Source organism: Oncorhynchus keta, chromosome 34, assembly GCF_023373465.1.
Source record: "Oncorhynchus keta strain PuntledgeMale-10-30-2019 chromosome 34, Oket_V2, whole genome shotgun sequence".
Lineage (NCBI taxonomy): Eukaryota > Metazoa > Chordata > Actinopteri > Salmoniformes > Salmonidae > Oncorhynchus > Oncorhynchus keta.
The window spans coordinates 5,411,762-5,425,017 of NC_068454.1; the positions used below are offsets into that span (position 1 = coordinate 5,411,762).

The window sequence follows — 13,256 nt, forward strand, 5'->3', positions numbered from 1 at the left end:
AAGCTGTTTAAACATTTAGATTACAAGTGATGGATTTAGCATAGAGAAACAAACAGCATTGCGCAACGGTAAACACAAACAAACACCTCTCGCGTCACAATATACAATAATGTAGGTGATTTGCAACAGGGAGATTCACCGGTGTTAATAAGCTATCTCTATATTAATATGTGGATTATGAAAATGCTAACCGGACTAGCACTTATTAATGAAACATTTAAGAGAGTTTGTTAAAAAGCAAAGCATTTGCCCTGCAATAACAGACCCATTAATTTCTGACCAATTAATAAAAATTAGATTCATTTTTTTTTTGGGGGGGGGGGCGGATATAGCTATACACATTTTCCATGAAGTCTATTACCTTTTACTCTGGTTATCTGCGGATGTATTAAATAATACGTTAATTACTGTAGACATCACTCTTCGGTGGTTATTTTAATGTGTTTTTAATATATCCACATTGGATTAATTTCTTTATTTTAAATGGGATTTCTCCCAGAACGCCACTAATGGGGTTGTGGTTGACTTTGATGGCCCTGTGAGAGTGCAGTAAGAGCTTGACGAGGCTCTCAAATCTCTTTGTAGCCAGTCCCTGAGGGCAACATGACCACAGACAACCGGAGAAGGCAACAAAGAGCTGAGGAGCGACCAGCCAGCGGTAGGGGTCCAGTAGGGGTCCAGTAGGGGTCGAGTAGGGGTCCAGTAAGGGTCCAGTAGGGGTCCAGTAGGGGTCCAGTAGGGGTCCAGTAGGGGTCCAGTAGGGGTCCAGTAGGGGTCCAGTAGGGGTCCGGTAGGGGTCCAGTAGGTGTCCAGTAGGGGTCCAGTAGGGGTCCGGTAGGGGTCCAGTGGGGTCCAGTAGGGGTCCAGTAGGGGTCCAGTGGGGGTCCAGTAGGGGTCCAGTGGGGGTCCGGTGGGGGTCCAGTAGGGGTCCAGTAGGGGTCCAGTACGGGTCCAGTGGGGGTCCAGTAGGGGTCCAGTGGGGTCCAGTAGGGGTCCAGTAGGGGTCCAGTGGGGGTCCAGTGTGGGTCCAGTGGGGGTCCAGTAGGGGTCCAGTACGGGTTCAGTAGGGGTCCAGTGGGGTCCAGTAGGGGTCCAGTGGGGGTCCAGTGGGGTCCAGTAGGGGTCCTGTGGGGTCCAGTAGGGGTCCAGTAGGGGTCCAGTGGGGGTCCAGTAGGGGTCCAGTAGGGGTCCAGTGTGGGTCCAGTGGGGGTCCGGTGTGGGTCCAGTAGGGGTCCAGTAGGGGTTGAGTAGGGGTCCAGTAGGGGTCCAGTAGGGGTCCAGTGGGGGTCCAGTAGGGGTCCAGTGTGGGTCCAGTGGGGGTCCGGTGTGGGTCCAGTAGGGGTCCAGTAGGGGTCCAGTGTGGGTCCAGTGGGGGTCCAGTGGGGGTCCAGTAGGGGTCCAGTAGGGGTCCAGTAGGGGTCCAGTGGGGGTCCAGTAGGGGTCCAGTGGGGGTCCAGTAGGGGTCCAGTGGGGGTCCAGTGGGGGTCCAGTGGGGGTCCAGTGTGGGTCCGGTGGGGGTCCAGTAGGGGTCCAGTGGGGGTCCGGTGGGGGTCCAGTAGGGGTCCAGTGGGGGTCCAGTGGGGGTCCAGTGTGGGTCCGGTGGGGGTCCAGTACGGGTCCAGTAGGGGTCCAGTGGGGGTCCAGTAGGGGTCCAGTAGGAGTCCAGTGTGGGTCCAGTGGGGGTCCAGTGGGGGTCCAGTAGGGGTCCAGAAGGGGTCCAGTGGGGGTCCAGTAGGGGTCCAGTAGTGGTCCAATAGGGGTCCAGTGGGGGTCCAGTAGGGGTCCAGTGGGGGTCCAGTAGGGGTCCAATAGGGGTCCAGTAGGGGTCCAGTGGAGTCCAGTAGGGGTCCTGTAGGGGTCCAGTGGGGTCCAGTGGGGGTCCAATAGGGGTCCAGTGGGGGTCCAGTAGGGGTCCAGTAGGGGTCCGGTGGGGGTCCAGTAGGGGTCCAGTAGGGGTCCGGTGGGGGTCCAGTAGGGGTCCGGTGGGGGTCCAGTAGGGGTCCAGTAGGGGTCCAGTGGGGTCCAGTGTGGGTCCAGTAGGGGTCCAGTGGAGTCCAGTAGGGGTCCTGTAGGGGTCCAGTGGGGGTCCAGTGGGGTCCAGTGGGGGTCCAGTAGGGGTCCAGTGGGGTCCAGTGGGGTCCAGTAGGGGGTCCAGTAGGGGTCCAGTAGGGGTCCAGTGGGGGTCCAGTAGGGGTCCAGTAGGGGGTCCAGTAGGGGTCCAGTAGGGGTCCAGTAGGGGTCCGGTGGGGGTCCAGTAGGGGTCCAGTAGGGGTCCAGTGGGGTCCAGTGGGGTCCAGTGGGGGTCCAGTAGGGGTCCAGTAGGGGTCCGGTGGGGGTCCAGTAGGGGTCCAGTAGGGTTCCAGTAGGGGTCCAGTAGGGGTCCAGTAGGGGTCCAGTGGGGGTCCAGTAGGGGTCCAGTAGGGGTCCGGTGGGGGTCCAGTAGGGGTCCAGTAGGGGTCCAGTAGGGGTCCAGTGGGGGTCCAGTAGGGGTCCAGTAGGGGTCCAGTGGGGGTCCAGTAGGGGTCCAGTAGGGGTCCAGTAGGGGTCCAGTGGGGTCCAGTAGGGGTCCAGTAGGGGTCCAGTGGGGGTCCAGTAGGGGTCCAGTAGGGGTCCAGTAGGGGTCCAGTAGGGGTCCAGTAGGGGTCCGGTGGGGGTCCAGTAGGGGTCCAGTAGGGGTCCAGTGGGGTCCAGTCGGGGTCCGGCCACAAGGTCTTAGTGAGAGGGATCAAATGTAGTGAACCCTTAACTAATAAAGGTTTAAGGAGGAACCTGTCAAGACAACAAACTGTGGCCGAAGGAGAAATAAATTGACTTGATATAAACATCAGTGGCTCAATGAGCTGCTTCCTGTACCGTGACTCCATCTCACTGAGTAGACAAAGAGAGAAGAATATGAAAATGGGTGTTGAGCACTGAACAGTTTATTATCCCCATCAATCATCATACATTCTAGAAATGTAAAGTTGTGTTTTCAATTACCAACTTTAATGAAGTAATAAGGTCATGAATAAATCTCTGATTTGGTCCTGTGTTGTTGTGAGCTAATCATGCCTCTGGAGGGAGCGTGTGAATGTGGATTTGTGTGTTTTAGTGTGTGTGTGTGTGTGTGTGTGTGTGTGTGTGTGTGTGTGTGTGTGTGTGTGTGTGTGTGTGTGTGTGTGTGTGTGTGTGTGTGTGTGTGTGTGTGTGTGTGTGTGTGTGTGTGTGTGTGTGTGTGTGTGTGTGCATGCATGCGTGTGTGACATGAGAAATTTGTCATCTAACGTTTCACCAGTACCAGTCTCTTTAGAGCCTATCAGTGCCAATCAGTAGCACCATACAAAACCCTAATCGACCCGCAGGCCCCTACTGCAATCAGCGGACACACCTATCCTTTGATCTGAGCCGAATAATAGTTCAATCTAGTACGGGCTGAATATAACTGAATGAACAGCACAGACGGAATATAATATGACATTTTATTAAATTGTTTTGAAATGGCCTTGTCTCTAAGGGAAGATCCTTGGAGCCATATGATGTGATGGCAGGTAGCTAGGCAGCTTGCATCGAACCCCCCCCCCCCCCCCCCTGTGAGGAAGCATTACCAATGAAGAGCCTTAAGCCTACGATAGCATATTAGAATCACCACACAAACCGTTAAATTAGCATGAATAGGCTGCAGACAACCATAACTTGAGGCTGAAAGCCACAATTCTCAATTGATATATTCTAATTGATGACCACCAAGCTACTTGGCCACTGAGAGGGCTGGAGAATCATTATAGAAGATTGAACTGTGACTGGGAGGGCTGGAGAATCATTATAGAAGATGGAACTGTGACTGGGAGGGCTGGAGAATCATTATAGAAGATGGAACTGTGACTGGGAGAATCATTCTAGAAGATGGAACTGTGGCTGGAGAATCATTATAGAAGATGGAACTGTGACTGGGAGGGCTGGAGAATACAACCATTATAGAAGATGGAACTGGGAGGGCTGACCATTATAGAAGATGGGTGAGGGCTGGAGAATCATTATAGAAGATGGAACTGTGACTGGGAGGGCTGGAGAATCATTATAGAAGATGGAACTGTGACTGGGAGGGCTGGAGAATCATTCTAGAAGATGGAACTGTGACTGGGACCATTATAGAAGATGGAACTGTGACTGGGAGGGCTGGAGAATACAACCATTATAGAAGATGGAACTGTGACTGGGAGGGCTGGAGAATACAACCATTATAGAAGATGGAACTGTGACTGGGGGCTGGAGAATCATTATAGAAGATGGAACTGTGACTGGGAGGGCTGGAGAATACAACCATTCTAGAAGATGGAACTGTGACTGGGAGGGCTGGAGAATCATTATAGAAGATGGAACTGTGACTGGGAGGGCTGGAGAATACAACCATTATAGAAGATGGAACTGTGAAGGGCTGGAGAATACAACCATTATAGAAGATGGAACTGTGACTGGGAGGGCTGGAGAATCATTATAGAAGATGGAACTGTGACTGGGAGGGCTGGAGAATCATTATAGAAGATGGAACTGTGACTGGGAGGGCTGGAGAATCATTATAGAAGATGGAACTGTGACTGGGAGGGCTGGAGAATACAACCATTCTAGAAGATGGAACTGTGACTGGGAGGGCTGGAGAATCATTATAGAAGATGGAACTGTGACTGGGAGGGCTGGAGAATACAACCATTATAGAAGATGGAACTGTGACTGGGAGGGCTGGGGAATACGACCATTATAGAAGATGGAACTGTGACTGGGAGGGCTGGAGAATCATTATAGAAGATGGAACTGTGACTGGGAGAATCATTCTAGAAGATGGAACTGTGACTGGGAGGGCTGGAGAATACATTATAGAAGATGGAACTGTGACTGGGAGGGCTGGAGAATCATTATAGAAGATGGAACTGTGACTGGGAGGGCTGGAGAATACAACCATTCTAGAAGATGGAACTGTGACTGGGAGGGCTGGAGAATCATTATAGAAGATGGAACTGTGACTGGGAGGGCTGGAGAATACAACCATTATAGAAGATGGAACTGTGACTGGGAGAGCTGGGGAATACGACCATTATAGAAGATGGAACTGTGACTGGGAGGGCTGGGGAATACAACCATTCTTATTTTTTAATGAGGTGGACGCAAATGATTTAGTGCTGATACTGGACCAGCCCCATATCCCTGTCAGTTGCATGAAGAGGAGACGCCGATATAGGGGACGCAGTTCCGGGATCCTTGGGAGAATTAGTCGGCAAGTGTGCAAACCACCTCTACCATCCGTTCTGTTGGCCAATGTGCAATCACTGGAGAATAAACTGGATGAGCGCAGTTCGACACTATCCTACCAACGGGACATTAAAAACTGTAAAATCTTAAGTTCCACCAAGTTGTGGCTGAACGACAACATGAATAATATACAGTTGGCTGGATTTTCTGTGCATCGGCAGGAGTGAACAGCTACCTCCGGTAAGAAAAAATAGCTACCTCAATAACAGCAGGTGTGTGAACTCTAACATTAAAGAAGTCTCAAGGTTTGAACAGCTACCTGTTTGTGTGATGAGTGACAATATACTGTAATATTACAGTCTGATGGGTGACAATATAATACAATATAATAGTCTGATGGGTGAAAATATCGTATAACAGTCTGATGGGTGACAATATAGAAGTTTGATGAGTGACAATATAATGTTAGTCTGATGGGTGACAATATAATGTAATATAATACAATAGTATGATGGGTGACAATATAATGTAATATAATAGTCTGATGGGTGACAATATAATGTAATATAATATAATAGTCTGATGGGTGACAATATAATGTAATATAATATAATAGTATGATGGGTGACAATATAATGTAATATAATATAATAGTCTGATGGGTGACAATATAATGTAATATAATAGTCTGATGGGTGACAATATAATGTAATATAATAGTCTGATGGGTGACAATATAATGTAATATAATAGTCTGATGGGTGACAATATAATATAATATAATAGTCTGATGGGTGACAATATAATATAATATAATAGTCTGATGGGTGACAATGTAATATAATATAATAGTCTGATGGGTGACAATGTAATATAATAGTCTGATGGGTGACAATATAATATAATATAATAGTCTGATGGGTGACAATGTAATATAATATAATAGTCTGATGGGTGACAATGTAATATAATATAATAGTCTGATGGGTGACAATATAATGTAATATAATAGTCAGATGGGTGACAATATAATATAACAGTCTGATGAGTGACAATGTAATATAATATAATAGTCTGATGGGTGACAATGTAATATAATATTATAGTCTGATGGGTGACAATATAATATAATATAACAGTCTGATGGGTGACAATGTAATATAATATTATAGTCTGATGGGTGACAATATAATATAATATAACAGTCTGATGGGTGACAATGTAATATAATATAACAGTCTGATGGGTGACAATATAATATAATAGTCTGATGGGTGACAATATAATATACTAGTCTGATGGGTGACCACTTAATGGTCTAATGGGTGACAATATAATATTATAGTCTGAGGGGTGACAATATAATATACTAGTCTGATGGGTGACAATATAATATAATATAATATACTAGTCTGATGGGTGACCATTTAATGGTCTAATGGGTGACAATATAACGTATTTTCAAATTGAGAATGACCAGACCGATGACCAGCGTACATTGACAAAGAAGGGAATGGTGCTTACGAAATATCACTTCCTCCATATCATCCTTCAACTGTCGCTGCATGCCAGACATGTTAATCACTGTACCCTATCAGAAAAAGTTTTTAACCTGTCTGGCGCAAGCGTTCCGCTAGCGACCCAGCTCGACAACATCCGATGAAATTGCAGAGTGCCAAATTCAAATGATAGAAATAGAAATATTTAACATTCATGAAAATACAAGTGTCATACATCTAAATAAACCTTAACTTCTTGTTAATCCAGCTGCTGTGTCAGATTTCAAAAAGGCTTCACAGCAAAAGCACACCTTGCGATTATCTGAGGACAGCATCCCGCATACAAAAGCATGAAACATTTCAACCAGGCAGTGCGCCACGAAAGTCAGAAATAGCGATATAATAAATGCCTTACCTTTGAAGATCTTCTTCTGTTGGCACTCCAAAAGGTCCCAGCTACATCACAAATGGTCCTCTTGTTCAATAAAGTCCTTCTTTATATCCCCAAAAACTCAGTTTAGCTGGCGTGCTTCAGTCAATAATCCACCCAGTTTCCCTCCATCAAAATGCATACAAAATGAATCCCAAACGTTACCAATAAAGTTCTCCAAACAAGTCAAACAACGTTTATAATCTAACCTCAGGTAACGTAATACGTAAATAAATGATCAAATTTAAGTCGGAGAATCGCTATTGTCTTTACCAGAGATAAACAACAAAGAACACGCTCTCATTCATGTGCATGAAAACACTACAGCCAAAATGGAAGCCACTTAGAAAAACGACAAATTCTAGCTAATTTTTCCAAAAACAAGTCTGGAACTCTTTCTAAAGACTGTTGACATCTAGTGGAAACCCTAGGAACTGCGACCTGGGAGGACTTCACCTCATAATAAACATGACAGCCATTGGAAAGAGTGGTAGGCTGAAAATTATTGTTTTTTGGATGGTTTGTCAATAGGGTTTTGCCTGCCATATCAGTTCTGTTATACTCACCGACATTATGTGAACAGTTTTAGAAACTGTAGAGTGTTTTCTAACCAAATCTACCAATTATATCTATATCCTAGCTTCTGGACCTGAGTAACAGGCAGTTTACTTTGGGCACGCTTTTCATCCAGACGTCAAAATACCACCCCTATCCCAAAGAATACTGCCCCTTAGCCCAAAGCGGCCTAGGTTTTCCCCAAATAAATAGTGTGGACGGTCTCTGTTTAAAATGTTTAACTTTTTCCTAGAATATCCACGGCTCCACGCGTTTCTTGTGTGAGTATGCTACTGGTGACGATCAGCAATAGCCATTTGGGGAAAATGTCCTTTCTATTTTATTATATTACATAACATTGTTATGTAAAATAGAGTACATGTGGGTGTACCGTGGTAAGGCAGGGGAACATAAGCATGTCAACTCTCATGGATGAAACGGCCAGAATCTGTCAAAGCTCACAGTGCGTTATTTCAAGCAGCAGTAGTTCCTGGTTTGGGGTTTCCGTTATTGATTATTGGGACGAATTCAAGACAAAAGGCGAAGGCAGTGCTTAAACTTGTGCGGTGATGTTCAAGCCTGTGTGTGAGGATGATAAATGGGTTCCACTTGATTTCACAGACAGAAAGTCAAAATGGATTATGTCGTAAAAATTCATGAACATTTGACTTTTTGGCAGTGATGAACAAGGATGGAAACAAAGGAAGAGACGGGGGTTGGCTGAGAGTTTCTATTTGTGAGGGAGGAAACTTCACTTCCTTCTTTTGCACAAAGGTCATCACAATTGTTAGCAGCATTCCACCCATAATTAAAACAGTAAATTACAGGAACAGGTGGGTTCAAGCTTTTCATTGAAATTATTATTTTTTTTTTTTACAAAAGTTAAAATGGTCCAAATGACTGTCTTGTTAGTTCTAGTGTTAAGGGTTCCTGGTTACCACTGTTCATTTATATCACATCTGTTCGTTAGTCAGTCCTGTTAGTTCTCACTACCGGGCCCACTTCAGTCAATCCTGTTAGTTCTCACTACAGGACCCACTTCAGTCAGTCCTGTTAGTGCTCACTACCGGGCCCAATTCAGTCAGTCCTGTTAGTGCTCACTACCGGGCCCACTTCAGTCAATCCTGTTAGTTCTCACTACAGGACCCACTTCAGTCAGTCCTGTTAGTGCTCACTACCGGGCCCACTTCAGTCAGTCCTGTTAGTGCTCACTACCGGGCCCACTTCAGTCAGTCCTGTTAGTGCTCACTACCGGGCCCACTTCAGTCAGTCCTGTTAGTTCTCACTACCGGGCCCACCTCAGTCAGTCCTGTTAGTTCTCACTACAGGGCCCACCTCAGTCAGTCCTGTTAGTTCTCACTACCGGGCCCACTTCAGTCAGTCCTGTTAGTTCTCACTACCGGGCCCACCTCAGTCAGTCCTGTTAGTTCTCACTACAGGGCCCACCTCAGTCAGTCCTGTTAGTTCTCACTACAGGGCCCACCTCAGTCAGTCCTGTTAGTTCTCACTACCGGGCCCACTTCAGTCAGTCCTGTTAGTTCTCACTACCGGGCCCACTTCAGTCAGTCCTGTTAGTTCTCACTACCGGGCCCACTTCAGTCAGTCCTGTTAGTTCTCACTACCGGGCCCACTTCAGTCAGTCCTGTTAGTTCTCACTACCGGGCCCACTTCAGTCAGTCCTGTTAGTTCTCACTACCGGGCCCACTTCAGTCAGTCCTGTTAGTTCTCACTACCGGGCCCACTTCAGTCAGTCCTGTTAGTTCTCACTACCGGGCCCACTTCAGTCAGTCCCGTCCAGTCCTGGCCCACGGGCCCAGTCAGTCCTGTTAGTTCTCACTACCGGGCCCACTTCAGTCAGTCCTGTTAGTTCTCACTACCGGGCCCACTTCAGTCAGTCCTGTTAGTGCTCACTACCGGGCCCACTTCAGTCAGTCCTGTTAGTTCTCACTACCGGGCCCACTTCAGTCAGTCCTGTTAGTTCTCACTACCGCGCCCAGATCCACTGTCACTGACATCCTTTTTACATTTGAGTCATTGAACAGACACTCTCATTCAGAGAGGGACTTACAGACACTGAACAGACACTCTCATCCAGAAAGGGACTTACAGACACTGAACAGACACTCTCATCCAGAGAGGGACTTACAGACACTGAACAGACACTCTCATCCAGAGAGGGACTTACAGACACTGAACAGACACTCTCATCCAGAGAGGGACTTACAGACACTGAACAGATACTCTCATCCAGAGAGGGACTTACAGACACTGAACAGATACTCTCATCCAGAGAGGGACTTACATCAGTATCTGAAACATTTCCATGATTAACAACATGATAAGTTTAACCATCTTCTCCGTACCCCTCCTGTCCCCCCAAACACATTACACCTCATACCCCCGTGCCCCTCATACCACCCTCAACCCCCGTACCCCTCATACCACCTTCAACCCCCGTACCCCTCATACCACCCTCAACCCCCGTACCCCTCATACCACCCCTCAACCCCCGTACCCCTCATACCACCCCTCAACCCCCGTACCCCTCACACCACCCCTCAACCCCGTACCCTTCATACCACCCCTCAACCCCGTACCCCTCACACCACCCCTCAACCCCGTACCCCTTATACCACCCCTCAACCCCCGTACCCCTCACACCACCCCTCACCCCCGTACCCCTCACACCACCCCTCAACCCCCGTACCCCTCACACCACCCCTCAACCCCGTACCCCTCATACCACCCCTCAACCCCCGTACCCCTCATACCACCCCTCAACCCCCGTACCCCTCACACCACCCCTCAACCCCGTACCCCTTATACCACCCCTCAACCCCGTACCCCTCACACCACCCCTCAACCCCCGTACCCCTCACACCACCCCTCAACCCCGTACCCCTTATACCACCCCTCAACCCCGTCAACCCCCGTACCCCTCAACCCCCGTACCCCTCATACCACCCTCAACCCCGTACCCCTCATACCACCTCTCAACCCCTTACCCCTCATACCACCCCTCAACCCCCGTACCCCTCATACCACCCTCAACCCCGTACCCCTCACACCACCCCTCAACCCCGTACCCCTCATACCACCCCTCAACCCCGTACCCCTCACACCACCCATCAACCCCCGTACCCCTCATACCACCCTCAACCCCCCGTACCCCTCATACCACCCCTCAACCCCGTACCCCTCATACCACCCCTCAACCCCCTTACCCCTCATACCACCCCTCAACCCCGTACCCCTCATATCACCCCTCAACCCCGTACCCCTCACACCACCCCTCAACCCCGTACCCCTCATACCACCCCTCAACCCCGTACTCCTCATACCACCCTCAACCCCCGTAACCCTCACACCACCCCTCAACCCCGTACCCTTCATACCACCCCTCAACCCCCGTACCCCTCACACCACCCCTCAACCCCGTACCCCTTATACCACCCCTCAACCCCTGTACCCCTCACACCACCCCTCAACCCCGTACCCCTCAGACCACCCCTCAACCCCGTACCCCTCATACCACCCCTCAACCCCCGTAACCCTCACACCACCCCTCAACCCCCGTACCCCTCATACCACCCCTCAACCCCGTACCCCTCACACCACACCTCAACCCCGTACCCTTATACCACCCCTCAACCCCGTACCCCTCACACCACCCCTCAACCCCGTACCCCTCACACCACCCCTCAACCCCCATACCCCTTATACCACCCCTCAACCCCGTACCCCTCACACCACCCCTCAACCCCCGTACCCCTCATACCACCCCTCAACCCCCGTACCCCTCATACCACCCCTCAACCCCCGTACCCCTCACACCACCCCTCAACCCCCGTACCCCTTATACCACCCCTCAACCCCCGTACCCCTCACACCACCCCTCAACCCCCGTACCCCTCACACCACCCCTCAACTCCCGTACCCCTCATACTTCATCTACCTCTCTCTCCTATACACATCTGCTTAGAGAAAAGGGCCAGATAAGCCCATCGATACTGGAATTTCTCTCAGTCTGATAAAATAAACTGGGGAGTCTGAGACATTGTAAAAATAAACATCACACTGGCTGGGAGAGCAGCTGGGTCCCAGGGACGGAAGTGATCGTTCCTTATCCCTGCTGATTAAACAGAGGTTAAAAAATATGTCGGCTGTTACATTCTACCGGAAAATACCCCTTGGAAAATAATCACTGAAACATTGTGATTCGCAAAGGCCACGCGAATGAAGCCGGATCTCTCTACTTTTTACTTCTGAGAAGAGAAAAATGCACTGTGTGTGTGTGTGTGTGTGTGTGTGTGTGTGTGTGTGCGCTTGGTGCCATATTCTTTCAAAAAAAATGTACAATGGATGTAATGGTGCTCCTTGGGATGTTCAAAGTTTCGGATATTTTTTTATAACCCAACCGCTTGGTGATTGTTCCTGTCTTTGTGTTTGTTACACCAGATAGGGCTGTTTTTGGTTTTTCACGGTTCTTGTTTTTGTATATTGTGTTTTGGTCCGCCTCTCCTTCAACAGAAGACAACTGTGACAGTTAGTCCTGCTGGGTCTCTCTAAACCATACTGTTAGTCCTGCTGGGTCTCTCTAAACCATTCTGTTAGTCCTGTTGGGTCTCTCTAAACCACTCTGTTAGTCCTGCTGGGTCTCTCTAAACCACTCTGTTAGTCCTGTTGGGTCTCTCTAAACCATTATGTTAGTCCTGCTGGGTCTCTCTAGACCATTCTGTTAGTCCTGCTGGGTCTCTCTAAACCATTCTGTTAGTCCTGCTGGGTCTCTCTAAACCATTCTGTTAGTCCTGTTGGGTCTCTCTAAACCATTCTGTTAGTCCTGCTGGGTCTCTCTAAACCATTCTGTTAGTCCTGCTGGGTCTCTCTAAACCATTCTGTTAGTCCTGCTGGGTCTCTCTAAACCATTCTGTTAGTCCTGCTGGGTCTCTCTAAACCATTCTGTTAGTCCTGCTGGGTCTCTCTAAACCATTATGTTAGTCCTGCTGGGTCTCTCTAAACCACTCTGTTAGTCCTGTTGGGTCTCTCTAAACCACTCTGTTAGTCCTGTTGGGTCTCTCTAAACCATTCTGTTAGTCAGGTGTGGCGCAGTTGGTAGAGCGTGGTGCTTGCAACAGCAGGGTTGTGCGTTCGATTCCCACTGGGGACAAGCATGGAAGAAAAAAGCATGAAAATGTCTGCACTCACTACTGTAAGTCTCTCTGGATCAGAGAGTCTGCTAAATGACTCACTACTGTAGTGGCTCCGGATAACAGAGTCTGTTAAATGACTCACTACTATACGTATCTCTGGATCAGAGAGTCTGCTAAATGACTCACTACTGTAGTGGCTCCGGATAACAGAGTCTGTTAAATGACTCACTACTATACGTATCTCTGGATAAGAGAGTCTGTTAAATGACTCACTACTGTAAGTCTCTCTGGATCAGAGAGTCTGTTAAATGACTCACTACTGTAAGTCTCTCTGGATAAGAGAGTCTGTTAAATGACTCACTACTATACGTATCTCTGGATAAGAGAGTCTGTTAAATG

At 48.5% G+C, this 13,256-nt stretch overlaps 2 protein-coding genes across 2 annotated transcripts; one reads left to right on the forward strand and one right to left on the reverse strand.

Annotated features, from left to right (window-relative positions):
• Positions 1 to 474: 474 nt before the first annotated feature.
• LOC127914847 (DNA-directed RNA polymerase II subunit RPB1-like) lies at positions 475 to 6,799 on the reverse strand. The gene is made up of 2 exons (XM_052492597.1): positions 6,748 to 6,799; positions 475 to 2,711 (listed from the first exon to the last, which is right to left on the reverse strand). The coding sequence occupies exons 1-2, from the start codon at positions 6,797 to 6,799 to the stop codon at positions 475 to 477; spliced, it is 2,289 nt and encodes a 762-aa protein (XP_052348557.1).
• A 3,243-nt stretch (positions 6,800 to 10,042) lies between these two features.
• On the forward strand, positions 10,043 to 11,689 carry LOC127914848 (uncharacterized). The gene has a single exon (XM_052492598.1). The coding sequence runs from the start codon at positions 10,043 to 10,045 to the stop codon at positions 11,687 to 11,689; it is 1,647 nt and encodes a 548-aa protein (XP_052348558.1).
• The last annotated feature ends 1,567 nt before the right edge of the window (positions 11,690 to 13,256 follow it).